Source organism: Schistocerca cancellata, chromosome 3, assembly GCF_023864275.1.
Source record: "Schistocerca cancellata isolate TAMUIC-IGC-003103 chromosome 3, iqSchCanc2.1, whole genome shotgun sequence".
Classification (NCBI taxonomy): domain Eukaryota; kingdom Metazoa; phylum Arthropoda; class Insecta; order Orthoptera; family Acrididae; genus Schistocerca; species Schistocerca cancellata.
In genome coordinates, this window is record NC_064628.1 from 629632919 (window position 1) to 629650096 (window position 17178).

At 44.4% G+C, this 17178-nt stretch overlaps 1 protein-coding gene across 2 annotated transcripts in view; it reads left to right on the top strand.

Annotated features, from left to right (window-relative positions):
- LOC126175555 (slit homolog 2 protein) overlaps positions 1-9638 on the top strand; it is a 632187-nt gene extending 622549 nt beyond the window's left edge. For both annotated transcript variants that reach the window (XM_049922402.1, XM_049922404.1), the window contains one exon: positions 5992-9638. In XM_049922402.1, the coding sequence (XP_049778359.1) occupies positions 5992-6284 (293 nt within the window). In that variant the 3' untranslated portion in view covers positions 6285-9638. The remainder of the gene's footprint in view (positions 1-5991) is intronic.
- Positions 9639-17178: the final 7540 nt, after the last annotated feature.

Consider the following 17178-nt stretch of genomic DNA (forward strand, 5'->3'; position numbering starts at 1 on the left):
CACTTCTATAAGGAACTAGCCCCTTCTCCTATACAGTACCATAATCTGTTGTGCTCTCCCACCTCCCTTCCTGAAATTAATCATTAAAATCGTGAAGTCACATCTTGCACAACCTTCCGCGTCATTTGCGTGATAATTGGTATTAACTGAAAATGCAATACGTGACATTACCTGTGATTCAATCGAGCTGCAGTCAGACTTTGGGAGTATTCTGTTGACGGAATGTTTCGCTTAGGGGCCTACGTTGTTTGGTGCAGCGGTATATCACGAAGCGATTTTTGGACAAGCTCTGGTAACAATGTACAGCAAACGATGTCTTTCGATAGTATTATGGTGCACATTTGTGGTAATGTACAGCATACAGGTAAATAAAAATCTTGTGCCAATTATGATTCTTGGAAGTTGTACTATAAAGTCAAATTGACGCGATATATTCTTCAAAACTGGCGGCTCTGTCACAGTCACCTATTATTTATGGTATTTTAAGAATCCTGCACAATGGTGCGCACTTAATATTAATTTCAATTTAGTTCTGCTGACCACCATACCTCCTACATTATAATGGAGAGTATTGCAGGGTTCCTGACAGCGACGGACCCATAGTAGACCCTACATGTGCTTTATGGTGTGGTGCCGAAATTATATTAAGTAAACATGCCAAGACGAAAAAGGAAGCACCACAAAGAAATTATTCGAATGGGACGGAAATGGGTAGATGTGATGCACGTAATGAGACTAACGAATGATTACAGTTTCAGAATTATTGGATGATTTCTTCAAGAGGAAGATCTCCACAAATTGAGCAAGTCAGTTATTCGGCTTGGCGTTGATGGGCAGAGCCGTTGCACGCCCTCCTGAAGGATATCGTTCCAAATTCTGTCCAGTTGGCGCTTTAGGTCGTCAAAAATCCGAGCTAGTTGAAGGATCCTGCCCCTAATGATCCACACGTTTTTAATTGGGGTGAGATCCGTCGACTACGCTGGCCAATGTAGAATTTGGCAAGGACGGAGACAAGAGGTAGAAACTCTTGCCGTGTTCGGACGGGCATTGTCGTGGTGAAATGTAAGCCCAAGGTGGCTTGCCATGAAGGGGAACAAAATGGGGCGTAGAATATCGTCAACGAACTGCTTTGCTGTAAGGGTGTCGCGGATGACAACGAAAGGGATCCTGCTGTGAAAAGAAATGGCACCCCATACCACAATACGAGTTGGGCCGTAAGGCGGGCGAGAGCCAAGTTGGTGTCTCACCGCTGCCTGGGTCGAGACGTTTTCGGTCTGGAATTGTCTTCAGCAAAGATTCCCGATTCTAACTGTGATCCGACGGCCAACGAAGACTTCTCTTGTCTTCGTTTTTGCCAAATCCTACCTTGGCCAACATGATCGCCTGACCTCTCGCGGATTGAGAACATTTGGTACATTATAGCCAGGGCCTTCCAACCAGAATTATCGCACAATCAGCTTAACAGCTCATGCATCGAAGCTGCTTACAAGAATAATATACAGAAGAATGGAAAAGAAAATTGAGAATGCGCTAGGTGACGATCAGTTTGGCTTTAGGAAAAGTAAAGGGACGAGAGAGGCAATTCCGACGTTACGGCTAATAATGGAAGCAAGACTAAAGAAAAATCAAGACACTTTCATAGGATTTGTCGACCTGGAAAAAGCGTTCGACAATATAAAATGGTGCAAGCTGTTCGAGATTCTGAAAAAAGTAGGGATAAGCTATAGGGAGAGACGGGTCATATACAATATGTACGACAACCAAAACGGAATAATAAGAGTGGACGATCAAGAACGAAGTGCTCGTATTAAGAAGGGTGTAAGACAAGGCTGTAGCCTTTCGCCCCTACTCTTCAATCTGTACATCGAGGAAGCAATGAGGGAAATAAAAGAAAGGTTCAGGAATGGAATTAAAATACAAGGTGAAAGGATATCAATGATACGATTCGCTGATGACATTGCTATCCTGAGTGAAAGTGAAGAAGAATTAAATGTTCTGCCGAACGGAATGCCGGCCAGGGTGGCCGAGCGGTTCTGGGCGCTACAGTCTGTAGCCGAGCGACCGCTACGGTCGCAGGTTCGAATCCTGTCTCGGGCATGGATGTGTGTGATGTCCTTAGGTTAGTTAGGTTTAAGTAGTTCAAAGTTCTAGGGGACTGATGACCTCAGATGTTAAGTCCCATAGTGCTCAAAGTCATTTGAACCATTTGAACCATTTTGAACGGAATGAACAGTCTAAGGAGTACACAGTATGGTTTGAGAGTAAGTCGGGGAAAGACTAAGGTAAGGAGAAGTAGTAGAAATGAGAACAGTGAGAAACTTAACACCAGGATTGATGGTCACGAAGTCAATGAATTTAAGGAATTCTGCTACCTATGCATCTACATCTACATCTCCATCCATACTCCGCAAGCCACCTGACGGTGTGTGGTGGAGGGTACCTTCAGTACCTCTATCGGTTCTCCCTTCTATTCCAGTCTCGTATTGTTCGTGGAAAGAAGGATTGTCGGTATGCCTCTGTGTGGGCTCTAATCTCTCTGATTTTATCCTCATGGTCTCTTCGCGAGATATACGTAGGAGGGAGCAATATACTGCTTGACTCTTCGGTGAAGGTATGTTCTCGAAACTTTGACAAAAGCCCGTACCGAGCTACTGAGCGTCTCTCCTGCAGAGTCTTCCACTGGCAGTAAAATAACCAATGACGGTCGGAGCAAGGACATCAAAAGCAGACTCGCTATGGCAAAAAAGGCATTTCTGGCCAAGAGAAGTCTACTAATATCAAATACCGGCCTTAATTTCAGGAAGAAATTTCTGAGGTTGTACGTCTGGAGTACAGCATTGTATGGTAGTGAAACATGGACTGTGGGGAAAACCGGAACAGAAGAGAATCGAAGCATTTGAGATGTGGTGCTATAGATGAATGTTGAAAATTAGGTGGACTGATAAGGTAAGGAATGAGGAGGTTCTACGCAGAATCGCAGAGGAAAGGAATATGTGGAAAACACTGATAAGGAGAAGAGACAGGATGATAGGACATCTGCTAAGACATGAGGGAATGACTTCCATGGTACTAGAGGGAGCTGTAGAGGGCAAAAACTGTAGAGGAAGACAGAGATTGGAATACGTCAAGCAAATAATTAGGACGTAGGTTGCAAGTGCTACTCTGAGATGAAGAGGTGAGCACAGGAAAGGAATTCGTGGCGGGCCGCATCAAACCAGTCAGTAGACTGATGACCGAAAAAAAAAGACAGGGCCTTCCAACGAGTTCGGTATTTTGTCTACCTAACGCGCCAATTGGACAGAATTTGGCACGACATCCCTTAGGAGAACGTCTGACAACACTATCGATGAATGCCAATAACTGTTTTCATAAAGATCACAGATGGAGTGACGCGTAATTGATTGCTCAATTTTTGAATAAATAATCCATTTTTTTCTGAAATTGTGATCATTTGTTTGTCTGTACATGTACATCACAACTAATGATTTCCGTCGTATTCGGATTTTTTCTTCATGGTGCGTCGTTTTTTTCCTTCTTTTATTGTGGTAACAATAAGGCTTGGTAGTGTTTTGGTTCCAAACTACGGGATGCTGGGATAGTTTAACAGAATATACTTGCGGCGATATGTGACACCCTTCTTCTTCTTCTTGACATTTTCCCCTGTCTTCACAGCGCCAGCATCCCTTAGGAGGACATATGACATCTCCCGTGGTATGTGGTGGCCTGATACTTCCTCCCCGGCCCTCCGACAGAATTTGTATCTGTCTGCGTCCAGTGTTACCTAACAGTGGAAGCGTGTGGAAAACCGCCTGAAACCCATATCCAAGCTGGCCGGCACTCGGGCCCTTGTCGTTAATGTGTCGATGGTCGGCATGATATCCTGATTCCCTGGACTAATGTGCTCGCAGATGTCAGTGCCGTCCAAGAACTGACGTAAACCACGCCGTGCAGCAGAGCGCCTCTCTTGTAGCGTTTGCCCACTGGAGTTGTGCGCACAACCTCTTGACTCTTTTGCGCTTAAGTCTACTCAATGAACATGTACCAAAGCGCGTTGCCCCACTTTGTACGTTTCTGATCCGTTTTCTGTATCACCGTATCTGAAACTGATCCTAAACGGAAGGGCAATATTCTGGTATAGGTCAAACCACGTTTGGTAAGCTACCTGGTTGTAGGTGAACAACATTTCTACATCTACATACATACTCCGCAATCCACCATACGGTGCGTGGCGGAGGGTACCTCGTACCACAACTAGCATCTTATCTCCCTGTTCCATTCCCATACAGAACGAGGGAAAAATGACTGCCTATATGCCTCTGTACGAGCCCTAATCTCTCATATCTTATCTTTGTGGTCTTTTCGTGAAATGTAAGTTGGTGGCAGTAAAACTGTACTGCGGTCAGCTTCAAATGCTGGTTCTCTAAATTTCCTCAGTAGCGATTCACGAAAAGAACGCCTCCTTTCCTCTAGAGACTCCCACCCGAGTTCCTGAAGCATTTCCGTAACACTCGCGTGATGATCAAACCAACCAGTAACAAATCTAGCAGCCCGCCTCTGAATTGCTTCCATGTCCTCCCTCAATCCGACCTGATAGGGATCCCAAACGCTCGAGCAGTCCTCAAGAATAGGTCGTATTAGTGTTTTTAAGCGGTCTCCTTTACAGATGAACCACATCTTCCCAAAATTCTACCAATGAACCGAAGACGACTATCCGCCTTCCCCACAACTGCCATTACATGCTTGTCCCACTTCATATCGCTTTGCAGTGTTACGCCCAAATATTTAATCCACGTGACCGTGTCAAGCGCTACACTACTAATGGAATATTCAAACATTACAGGATTCTTTTTCCTATTCACCTGCATTAATTTACATTTATCTATATTTAGAGTTAGCTGCCATTCTTTACACCAATCGCAAATCCTGTCCAAGTCATCTTGTATCCTCCTACAGTCACTCAACGACGACACCTTCCCGGACACCACAGCATCATCAGCAAACAGCCGCACATTGCTATCCACCCTATCCAAAAGATCATTTATGTAGATAGAAAACAACAGTGGACTACCACACTTCTCTGGGGCACTCCAGATGATACCCTTATCTCCCGTGAACACTCACCATCGAGGACAACGTACTGGGTTCTATTACTTAAGAAGTCTTCGAGTCATACACGTACTTGGGAACCAATCCCATATGCTCGTACCTTAGTTAGGAGTCTGCAGTGGGGCACCGAGTCAAACGCTTTCCGGACGTCAAGGAATATGGCATCCGTCTGATACCCTTCATTAATGGTTCGCAAGATATCATGTGAAAAAAGGGCGAGTTGCGTTTCGCAGGAGCGATGCTTTCTAAAGCCGTGCTGATGCATGGACAGCAACTTCTCTGTCTCAAGGAAATTCATTATATTCGAACTGAGAATATGTTCGAGAATCCTGCAACAAACCGATGTTAAGGATATTGGTCTGTAATTTCGAGGATCCGCCTTCTACCCTTCTTATATACAGGCGTCACCTGGGCTTTTTTCCAGTCGCTCGGGACTTCACGTTGGGCAAGAGATTCGCGATAATTGCAAGCTAAGTAAGGAGCCAATGCAGTAGAGTACTCTCTGTAAAACCGAGTTGGAATCCCATCAGGACCTGGCGTTTTATATATTTTCAACCCATTCAGCTGCTTCACAACCCCAGGGATGTCTATCACTATGTCCTCCATACGGGAATCTGTACGAGACTCAAACGGCGGATTAGTCCATTGACTTTCAGTCTGGCATCTGCCTTACCTGCAGTTAGTCTTATGTTGTCGTTTCACTTTAAATCGCTGGGTATGCACACTCGTAGACGTTTTATAGACGTGATTGCTTCCAGCTTTTGTTGTCCATTGAGAAAAGTTTTCCATCTTCCCAGACAAAAATTAGAATTTTTTAATGTTTCTACACGTGTGCCGAATGTGCGTCCGCTGTGCGACTGACGGACCGCCGCCTCTGTGTTGCAGACAACCCGCTGATATGCGACTGCGAGCTCCGCTGGTACAACGACTGGTTGCGGCAGCTGCGCGACCGCGACGACGCGGCGCTGCAGAACAAGCACACGCTCTGCACGATGCCGCATGAGCACCGCGAGTACAGCATCCGCAACATGCCGCTCGACAAGATGAGCTGCGTCGGCAAGAACATGGGCCAGACCGCTATGACGGGCGGCGCTCGCAGGGCGGACGCGCAGCGGACGCCAGTGTTGGCAGCCCTGGCGGCGGCGCTCGCCGCCGCGGAGCTGGCGCTGCGCGTCTAGTGTTCTCCAGTGACGTCACCACAGCCGCTGCTGTGGTCGGACGCCCTCTGGAGGGCCAGAGATGACGGCCGCTTACCCGCACGGACCCGGCGCACGACCGCCTCAGCAACAGTCTAACCACTTCCGTCTGCAGTTATTGCCGTCGGAAAGTCTTATTCCATCATTCGATGACGCAATAAAAAAAGCTGTTACCAACTATTACCTCAGTGGAGTTGAGCGTCAGTTGAATGTTCTCCACTGGCATTCGTTGTTTATAGGTACGTCGAAATATAATAGAACAACACGTTTCTTTCAGAATACCATACATGTTATCTGGGAATGCAGGATTTCTCGGCGAATTTCGATGGTGAACTCTTCTCGGGTAATCAGCCCAGTCAAGGCGTCTTTGTGCGGCTAGGTTTCGACAAGTTTTCTGCTCTTTTATCTTCAGGCCTGAGGATTACAAGTAAGAAACTTGTCGAGATGTAGCCGCAGAACGATGCCTTCACTCGGTTGATAACCCGAGAAGACCTCATCAACCATCTAAGTTTCTTCTGTTCTTAGGCGTCTTCAAGCGTCTAGAATATTTGTTTCTAAATCAATTATCGCTTCTAAACTTCTCTCTACGTTATTCATAGCGGTACTTGCATAAAAGATCCAATTTCTCAGTTTTGATGAGCTGACAGTAATCACACTTTAAATTATTTTTGAGACGCTAAGAGACTTTGGAGCTACCTTTTTATTTTATAAGCTGACGTACCCGTAAAACTTTCAGGTGTGCTTATTGTTTCTGTACTCAACTGTAAACTTTCTTTAATATTCGTTCATTGTTGCCACGCACTTATTTACGAACTTCAGTTACGAGTTCGACGCGATAATTTTTTTAAGAGCGGCAGTACGTTTCATAATAACGTCTAAACACTTGCATATAAGAGCACAAGTATTTCGAAAGATGATACAGCTCTAACACATCTAAGGTAGCCAGCTGAACGAACGAGGTATAAATGTTGGCGAAAACTCGTTAAACTAATCGTATTGGATCATCGACGATGGCTTTTGAATATTGAAAGACAGGAAACGATTACTCCAAACGATGTTGTTCAGCTATATCTTGACGTACCTTCAAATAAACCACGACTAATTTTCTGGCTCAACTGACGCGAGCAAGCGTCGTAGAGGGTCGTGGACCGTGGTTCGCGCGGGAAAGTGTTCCGGCAGCTGAGAAACATGCGTCTCCGCACGTCGGAGCACCGTTAGCTGACACGAAATGCTCTTTACTTTACATATCTTAGCTGATCCGCTGGCGAACGGTGCGCGTCAGAAGCTGAGACGCGCGGCGGTGGTCAGCGGCTACGCTTGCTACTTATATGCACGAGGATCTGATCCATCTGTGAAATGTCATACATATCAGACTGTTCCTATGATTGCTGGGTTAGTGTACCACTGTTATGCGTAGCCGTTTACAAATCTATTTGCTGTTCTACACCGTTTTCTTAAGCTCTTTGAACAAACAAAAAATGTGGAAAGAAAAGAATGAATCGTGCATATCATCTACGGTACCGTATATTTTCTAACTAAATAGTTTAGAATTTTGTTTTGTGAGTATCTTAATGTGGACTGAAACTATTTCACCGTCAGCTAACAGGCTGAGATATGTGTGATGTCAACCTTTTAAAAAGAAAATGGCAATTGCGTTTCTCTTTGACAGTGACCAAATTAATTTCTTGTTTGTTTATTGAAGAGGCAATCGTCAGGACGTAGTCATTAGTATTGTGACTGTGTAACGTGACAGGTTGTCACGAAGAGACTAACATTTACCACAGCATAGGGAACATTACCATGGCCACATATAATTATTTGTAGTGTTACATGTATCAGGATGAGTGTAGAATGTAAGGAATCACAGTGAGTTCCGAAGCCGTATCCTGCCTGGCGCTCATAGCTTTCACTTCCCGCCCTTGTTGTTACCATATGGGACGCCACTTGACTACAACGTTGCAGTCACTTCTGTTACTGGCTTATCATAGAAATTACTGGAACTTATCGGCAGGAAAGAAACAACACTGATTGTTCTTTTAATAGTTAGTTCAGGAGACCACACAAAAAATTAAATCGAAGCTCATTTCAGGGTTGTGCTGTAAGCAACTAAGCAACGTAGCAGCTACAGTGATCGTGCCAGGCGCTATCTATCACGCATAAACGTGAGAGGGAGCCTGACGGTACACCAAGACAATGGCAAATAGACCACCTTCTGATAGCCCCAGTAGTCTTTGGAAACCCGGTCAACTGCCTTCCCATGTGAAATTACCTACGCACATCGTCCTAAAAAATCATCAGTAGTGAGTGACTAATGAGTGTCCTCATCAACTCTTTCTTAGTTTTTCACTACTTTTCTTACCATCCCTAACCTCTCTGTCTGTTTACAGTCTCCACGCACACATGTACCGCAATCCCCTCTGAACTTAGGCAGTCGTGTGTTTGGTGACTGCTTAAGCTCTCTGTATATTACATGAACTCGCCTAGTGCGAACGTCTACTATTCAAGAAATTCACTCCGCGACGTATCTACAAATCGCGGTGAACTCTCAGAAATTGAAGAAAAAAAAAGTTTCTCGACCCGACGTTTTTTGATCTATAGCTTTTCTCGTGTAGAACTGACAATTTTAGCAAGCCATTTACCCATTTTTCTTGCAGCAAAGATTTCATTTTTACCATTTGCTGGTCGTGATATTTATTGTTCGTGTAGCCGGGCAGGACATCCACGCAGTCTTTCGAAGAGGCAAATGTGACATTGCTGTTCATTGTTAGCACAGAATGTCGTATTGAAAGGCAGGGGCTACTTCGCACCCTGAAAGCGGGGAACTCACTACGCACGTATATTTGGTGTTGCAATAAGAGTTATATATACATACATATTATATATATATCTTTGCTGTGTTTTATATTTTATTCACTGTGTACTAGCGTACACAGAATTACTGCACGTAGCGGTATGGAACCATAAGAAAACATATCCTTTGTTTTGAGTCGCCTAAGCTTCCCGGAGTCATCCCTCATATTTTTATAAGAATTCTTACATGTGTCAGGTCGTTATCTAGAATGACTACGGGGAGGGCTTCTCAGACAAACAAATTACATTTTTTACATTTTTGTCGAAAATATAATATATAGAATTATATACATATATGTGTAAGCACATTCATATAGACATGTTATTTGTGCGTATTAATATCTTTATATTCATATGATATGCTTAAATGTTTCTCTCTCACTAAAAGGTACAAAATGTTTAACTTTATTCATTGTAAAAGGCTATGATGTTGCATTTATGTATGTGAAGTAAATTTTAGTCAAATAAAGTGAATATCTAATGGACTTTTTCAAGTACAAATTATTTCATCTTAATGTCCTTTTTCTTAAGGAACGTACACATTTTACATAAAATAGTTCTACTTGATACACTGCTTAATAATAAATACTCATTGATTTCAAGCAACTGTTTTAGTCACATGATTATACACCAGTGTCCAAAATTAAAGCAACGAACTGAAATTTTTGAAGGTAGCGTTTATTTTGCCACAAAATAGTATAATCAGGTGATAGTAAAGTAGAAACAATAAGAAGAATACAGGACGTAAACAACCGGAACATGCATAGCGGCAGACAAAAATATTCTTTGTTTTTACAACTTGACGGATTTGTATTTACTAAGATGGTATCTGTTCTATCGAGTCCCGGTCGGGGCACACATTTTCATCTGTCCCCGTTGACGTACGTCAACGCCTGTAAGCAGCTAAGGGTGTTCATTTCATTGTAATTTGACGGATTTGCACACACATTTCGACAACTGGTTAATGCGCTCTGTATGGAGTGTGACCACCTCTGGCAGCAATAAGGCCTAACAAAGGACGGTGCATGCTGTGGATGATGTCATCAGTCTCATGTTGAGGAAACAACGCCCACTCTTCCTGCAGCGCTGATCACAAGTCATGGAGAGTGGTTGGTGGAAGCTGACAGGATTCAACCCGTCTCGCTAGTGCATCCCAGAAGTGCTCTATGGGATTCAAATCAAGAGAGCGAGCAGGCCGTGCTGTGCGTGTAATATCTTCCGTTTCAAGAAAACATCAAACACCCGTGCTCTATGATGTTGAGCATTTTCATCCAGCGATACGCAGTCTGGGCCCATAGCACCTCGCAACAACAACATTCACCAAAAATCATGTAGCGTGCACCAAACAGCACCAGACGGGCGGCCTGGAGACGAATCGGCCAGAACCTTCGTTCAAAACCCTTAAGTGTTCACTTACAACACTCCGTGGTGTTGGGACGACTCAATGTTGTTTGCTAATACGAGGAACGAGAATATCGATTATTTTACGAGAAAAGCAGGGAAACACAACATAAACTTCCCACTCTTGGAACATTAGCATACATGATGCTTGCATTCCTCTGGTGGAGTGCCTCCTCGACTGATCAGCCTCATTGATTGGGCACATCAAAGTTTTGGAGAGAGAGCAACCGGCTCCGCTATGCTGGTCGGGCGGCGCCACGTTGTCCTTTTCTTGCCTTGTAAAAGACAAACGAGTCATTCTCAGTTATTCTCTGGGGACAGCAGTGGCAGCACAGCGTCCTCTGCCCTGAAAGAGAGCTTTTCCAACAAAAGCGTGGTGCACGCTGCAGCCCAACATCCGCGAAAACTGCGCAACTGCTCGGTACACTCAATAAAATAACCACGAAGTGGAGGCAGAAAGTGAAACAATTTGCATACGATATGTGACAGTCTCTCACAATATTAACAAAAATTCATAAGCTAATTCCCAAGATAAGTCAGTTTTTCTTGGTTTGAACGTGTGCAACGCTAGTGCTTGTAAGTCTAAGGGGACGTTCAACTGTTTTCAACAAAAGGTAGCTCAAAGATGTTCATTAGAACAGTTTCTTTAACGACAGTCGCTGTAGGACTTTACTCACTGCGCTAGGATCAGTGCATCTTCTGCACCAAGTGAATAGAACTGCTCTAAATCGCGAAATTCTACAAACTGCACGAAATACGAATCTTCTCATAGTAATTAATCATTGTGTAGAAGTTTCAATTACATAACGTAGCAAACCCGAAAATCGACAAAACTTCTCAGACGTAAACTTAACTATACTGAAATGAAATTGTTTGAGGTCTACGGATGTCATACAATCCCTTTTAATTCATTCATTTTTACCTCTGTCACTTTTTTACATTTATTTCATAAAATTACTTGGCATGGTGCTTTTCAGCAGCTTGTTGCCACCACTTGCAGGTGGATAGATGTTATAATTACATTTATGTACCTTGTATGTATACATTAATTGTAGAGATAATATTTCCACTGGGTTTACCAGCTAAGTCCGATGGTGAAACGTCGTCTCTGATTTTAAAGTTTAATACATATTTATTTATATAAATTTATGAAGTACCTGATTTATAAATTTTTTGGAAGAAATTAAGGCTTACATATTTTACAAATATTTGGAGTATTCCACATACATTAAGCACATAGACACAAATAGAAACGTCGCTTCACTACATGTACAAAGATGTTTACACTTGAGCTGCTTGAGTGGTTCAAAGATTGTAACGCTGTTATGTGTCCAACATAATTTAACTTAAAGTAATAAAAATATATGGCCATCTGAAGATAAGCAGCATGTTGCAAAAAAGCTTCATGTCAATAATGTTTGTGAAATAGATAGTGAAATAGGGGCTGGAGTTGAAAATTGTGAACAAAATTTAAGGCCTTTCTCAGATTATACCAGGGAAGGAAGTGGCGTAGTATAATAGTGATATAGCTTTCCCGAAGAGCCGTGATAAAATTGTCAACCAAAAAAGCTTCCTTCAGGCTCTCTCTTGCTTTTTGAACCATTTCACAAAAATCCGGCTCCTTACTCTCTACTCCTGTGCACTCTAATGATGCTGGGTGACAAGACACGTGGCCATCACAACCAGTCTATATATTCCAACAGCAACATAACTCAGAAACTGAAGTGTGTAACCTGGAGGACACTAGCACAATTTTCACGAACCTCAGGTGAAGTAAGACCCGGGAGCCTTTATTTATTCTTTTATACTCCGTTTTTGGAAGCAAGAGAAACAAAAAATGTAAAATTTCTGCGTAAGTAGATGAATAGCTCGACTGCTTTCTGTATAAACGGGACGCGACAAAATACCAGTCAACACAGTTTACTTTACTTTGCAGAAAATATCATTTTAATGTGAATAAATTATACTGCAAATGTTTCTTAGTTAATACTAACTTTTTACATTCTCTACGGCAAGGAAAACAAAGAAAGGCAACAGAATGTGAGAGCCACTTCCAGGTGTCTCCGTAAAATCTTCTTCATCTACATTTAAATCTATACTCTGTAAATCAAGGTGAATTGCATGGCAGAGGGCACGTCTCATTGTACCAATTATTAGGAACCTCTTCCGTTCCATTCACGTATGGATCGCAGGTAGATTGATTCCTTAAATGTCTCTGTGCACGCTGTAATTACTTTAATCTCGTCTTCGCGATTCCTGTCGGAGCGATCCGTAGAGGACCGTACTACATTCCTAGTCTCATCACTTAAAGCTCGTTTCAAAAACATTCATGAAACGCGCAAACACCAGCTTTTGTTACAATTAGCTTTTGTTCTCCATTGAATATCCGTAGCTTTTATTATGTACTACACGGACATATTGCTGCTGACATATACGAAATGTGTTCATCATCGTTTCTTTTTTTTACTATACTGCGGATGATCTTCCATGTACGTAATTATGTTTAGTACCCGCTCCTTAGACAGCGACTGTCCTTTGATACGTTTTCTGGAAACGGGATTTACGGTTCTCTGTTCGACAAGGATGATGAACTACTTAGCTCGGCAGGTGTTTCGACATCACTTTCACTTGCTAAGCAGTTATCGTCATCGTTGTACTCTTCATGTACATTGTCTGCACAGTCGAGCGTATTCGACACCACACATTCCAACGACTCATCTTGCAGAAACACTAATATTTCACCTGCCACTTCTTTCTCACTCTGCGAAATTCCTTGGGGTCGTTCCTGACGAAATATCAAATAATGAGACTATTGCCGTAGATATAATGTAATGTTTGCTTCATTTATCGTTGCCATTGTTCTGCTTTGTATCAACACCACCAGCACGGTAGCACTGTTTTGAGTTACTCGTCGACTAAGCCTTGTGCTGTGCTCATCATTGCATGCCTCCAGCCACGCCCCCTATTGCCGTTAGCAGCCAGTGTAGTGGATCGAGCCAGGTGGCGCAGTTGTTATCACGCAGTTGTTATCACACTGGACTCGCATTCGGGAGGACGACGGTTCAATCCTGCTTCCGGCCATCCTGATTTAGGTTTTCCGTGATTTCCCTAACTTGCTTCAGGGAAATGATGCGATGGTTCCTTTGACAGGGCTCGGCCGACTTCCTTCCCTAATCCGATGAGACCGATGACCTAGCTCTTTGGTCTCTTCCCCCAAATCAACCCAACCCAATATAGTGGTTGCATGGTAAATAAATATGCAGGACGTCAGATGCCGTGAACATCATGAACTCATGTTTTTTTGCTCAGCCATTGAGAAGCCGTTTGACATGAAAATAGTCAAATAGCACTCTATTTTTTCACGAGGTCTCAGGACGCTTATTTCTGCCTGTGGTTGCTCGAAGTCCTCCCAACTCCACTGGCGTGGCGGCAGCCAGTCGCATCAGCACTTGGTGGTAAAAAAACGACACACAAGTCGTCCGTCAGAATGTTTAACTTGCTTCCAAACAAGGGGAAAAGATAGCTTATGTAAAAATTGACTACATTACTCCCGTCTTCTGCGAATTCTCGGAACATCCAACAAAGCTGAAAAAAAAGGTTGTGTTTTCATAAGAAAGCCCAACTGCAAAGACGGCCACTCCTGTGCTGAGAACATTCGCTGCGGTGACGTCTTAACAGAGAGTGAGTCTGCTACTACTGTCTCGTAGCCGACAAAAGCTGGCCCTTGCCGAGCCGCGACGCCACCGCTGCATACATTTGCCGTACCCCTCTGCAGTATCCTGGATCTGCGTGTTCTCCCCTTGGCATCTACAAGCCAGCGGTTGGCCTGGCCGCCATCCGCTCCATCAAGAACTGTGTTTTTCAAGCGGAATCGAACCTTTACGTAAGCCAATGTTCTTAATTAGAAAAAAAGGAAGGTGATCTGACCCTGCAGTCACTGTTATTACTCTCTCATTAAATCAGAGAAAGATTCTACCAATCTGAACGTTACTACTGTCGTAATATTAATTGGATTTGCATATCAGAAAAAGAAAAAATAAGTAGAGATATGTCAAGGAAGGCCTGACGATTCACGAAACCTTCTCCAGCACTTGAGTTCAGATGCACAAGTGCAGCAAGTGCCTTGACGGAGTGCTACGACAGTGCGACTTGGGAAACAAGGTGAGTTAAATTCGAATACAAGTGAGAATCTCACAGCCATTAAACGACAAATGTACACTCCTGGAAATGGAAAAAGAACACATTGACACCGGTGTGTCAGACCCACCATACTTGCTCCGGACACTGCGAGAGGGCTGTACAAGCAATGATCACACGCACGGCACAGCGGACACACCAGGAACCGCGGTGTTGGCCGTCAAATGGCGCTAGCTGCGCAGCATTTGTGCACCGCCGCCGTCAGTGTCAGCCAGTTTGCCGTGGCATATGGAGCTCCATCACAGTCTTTAACACTGGTAGCGTGCCACGACAGCGTGGACGTGAACCGTATGTGCAGTTGACGGACTTTGAGCGAGGGCGTATAGTGGGCATGCGGGAGGCCGGGTGGACGTACCGCCGAATTGCTCAACACGTGGGGCGTGAGGTCTCCACAGTACATCGATGTTGTCGCCAGTGGTCGGCGGAAGGTGCACGTGCCCGTCGACCTGGGACCGGACCGCAGTGACGCACGGATGCACGCCAAGACCGTAGGATCCTACGCAGTGCCGTAGGGGACCGCACCGCCACTTCCCAGCAAATTAGGGACACTGTTGCTCCTGGGGTATCGGCGAGGACCATTCGCAACCGTCTCCATGAAGCTGGGCTACGGTCCCGCACACCGTTAGGCCGTCTTCCGCTCACGCCCCAACATCGTGCAGCCCGCCTCCAGTGGTGTCGCGACAGGCGTGAATGGAGGGACGAATGGAGACGTGTCGTCTTCAGCGATGAGAGTCGCTTCTGCCTTGGTGCCAATGATGGTCGTATGCGTGTTTGGCGCCGTGCAGGTGAGCGCCACAATCAGGACTGCATACGACCGAGGCACACAGGGCCAACACCCGGGATCATGGTGTGGGGAGCGATCTCCTACACTGGCCGTACACCACTGGTGATCATCGAGGGGACACTGAATAGTGCACGGTACATCCAAACCGTCATCGAACCCATCGTTCTACCATTCCTAGACCGGCAAGGAAACTTGCTGTTCCAACAGGACAATGCACGTCCGCATGTATCCCGTGCCACCCAACGTGCTCTAGAAGGTGTAAGTCAACTACCCGGGCCAGCAAGATCTCCGGATCTGTCCCCCATTGAGCATGTTTGGGACTGGATGAAGCGTCGTCTCACGCGGTGTGCACGTCCAGCACAAACGCTGGTCCAACTGAGGCGCCAGGTGGAAATGGCATGGCAAGCCGTTCCACAGGACTATATCCAGCATCTCTACGATCGTCTCCATGGGAGAATAGCTGCCTGCATTGCTGCGAAAGGTGGATATACACTGTACTAGTGCCGACATTGTGCATGCTCTGTTGCCTGTGTCTATGTGCCTGTGGTTCTGTCAGTGTGATCATGTGATGTATCTGACCCCAGGAATGTGTCAATAAAGTTTCCCCTTCCTGGGACAATGAATTCACGGTGTTCTTATTTCACTTTCCAGGAGTGTAGATAAGGGTTTAATAATATTTAAATCAATCTACATCCTATGCCATGAATACGCCATTTTCCCCCGGCAGTGGACTGCAATAGAAGCGAAACATGTAGACGAATAATATGAAATTTCATTATTGAAAATAATTACGTATGGAAGACAGCACTGACAGACGAAAGGGAGAGATAGTGTTTTCATAACCATGTTTTCACGTGAGGAACTTATGGATGAACAGAAAGACACCGAAAAAGCTATTAGTTGTAAGGAGAAAAAGATTTCGCACAACACATATACTGTTTGTCAATCGTGTTAAACTACTTCATTGATATAAAATGTAATCTATTCGATGAATTTCTGAAAGCCCGTGAAATCAGGAGCACTTGCTTCAGATAAGGAAATGCTCGTGAATAACGCAGGAAGCGTTTCAGGAGGGGTCAGCTGAAGCTGGGTACAATGAAATTACGGGTCACCGATCAGTAAGTATACAGACTAGAGCTAACAAAGCAAGAATGAAATGAGTTTTGCTCCTAATCTTCCGTAAAGTTTGTAATATACGCAGCCGAAGGTATACTGTAGACGGAAAATTTGACACGAGTCACTTCTCCTCAGCCGTCCCTAAACAGCTACCTACTCGCGAGAAATAACTTGTGGCACCGGGTCTGGTTTCTTTCTGTAGAAAACGACCATATGAGGACGAAGTATTTCGCGACGGCACTGTTGTATAAATCATTTTCGGACTTACTGACGCGTAGAACATCGAGCATTCTACGATTTACTCCATCGCTTTCGTCAGGAGCAACTGACTGTCTAAGCTCTTGCTGTGGTGGCCTTATACAGCCCACATAGATAGTTTGTAATTCGTCGGTAATTGCATAATACTGGAGCAGATGGTGTCAACGTCTGTGCTGGTGGCACCGCCACTCCCGTACTAGCGTAAACATTGCGACGAATATCTTTGCCTCTTCTCTTCATCCAGAGCTCGCTTCCATGCTGAAGCTCTTC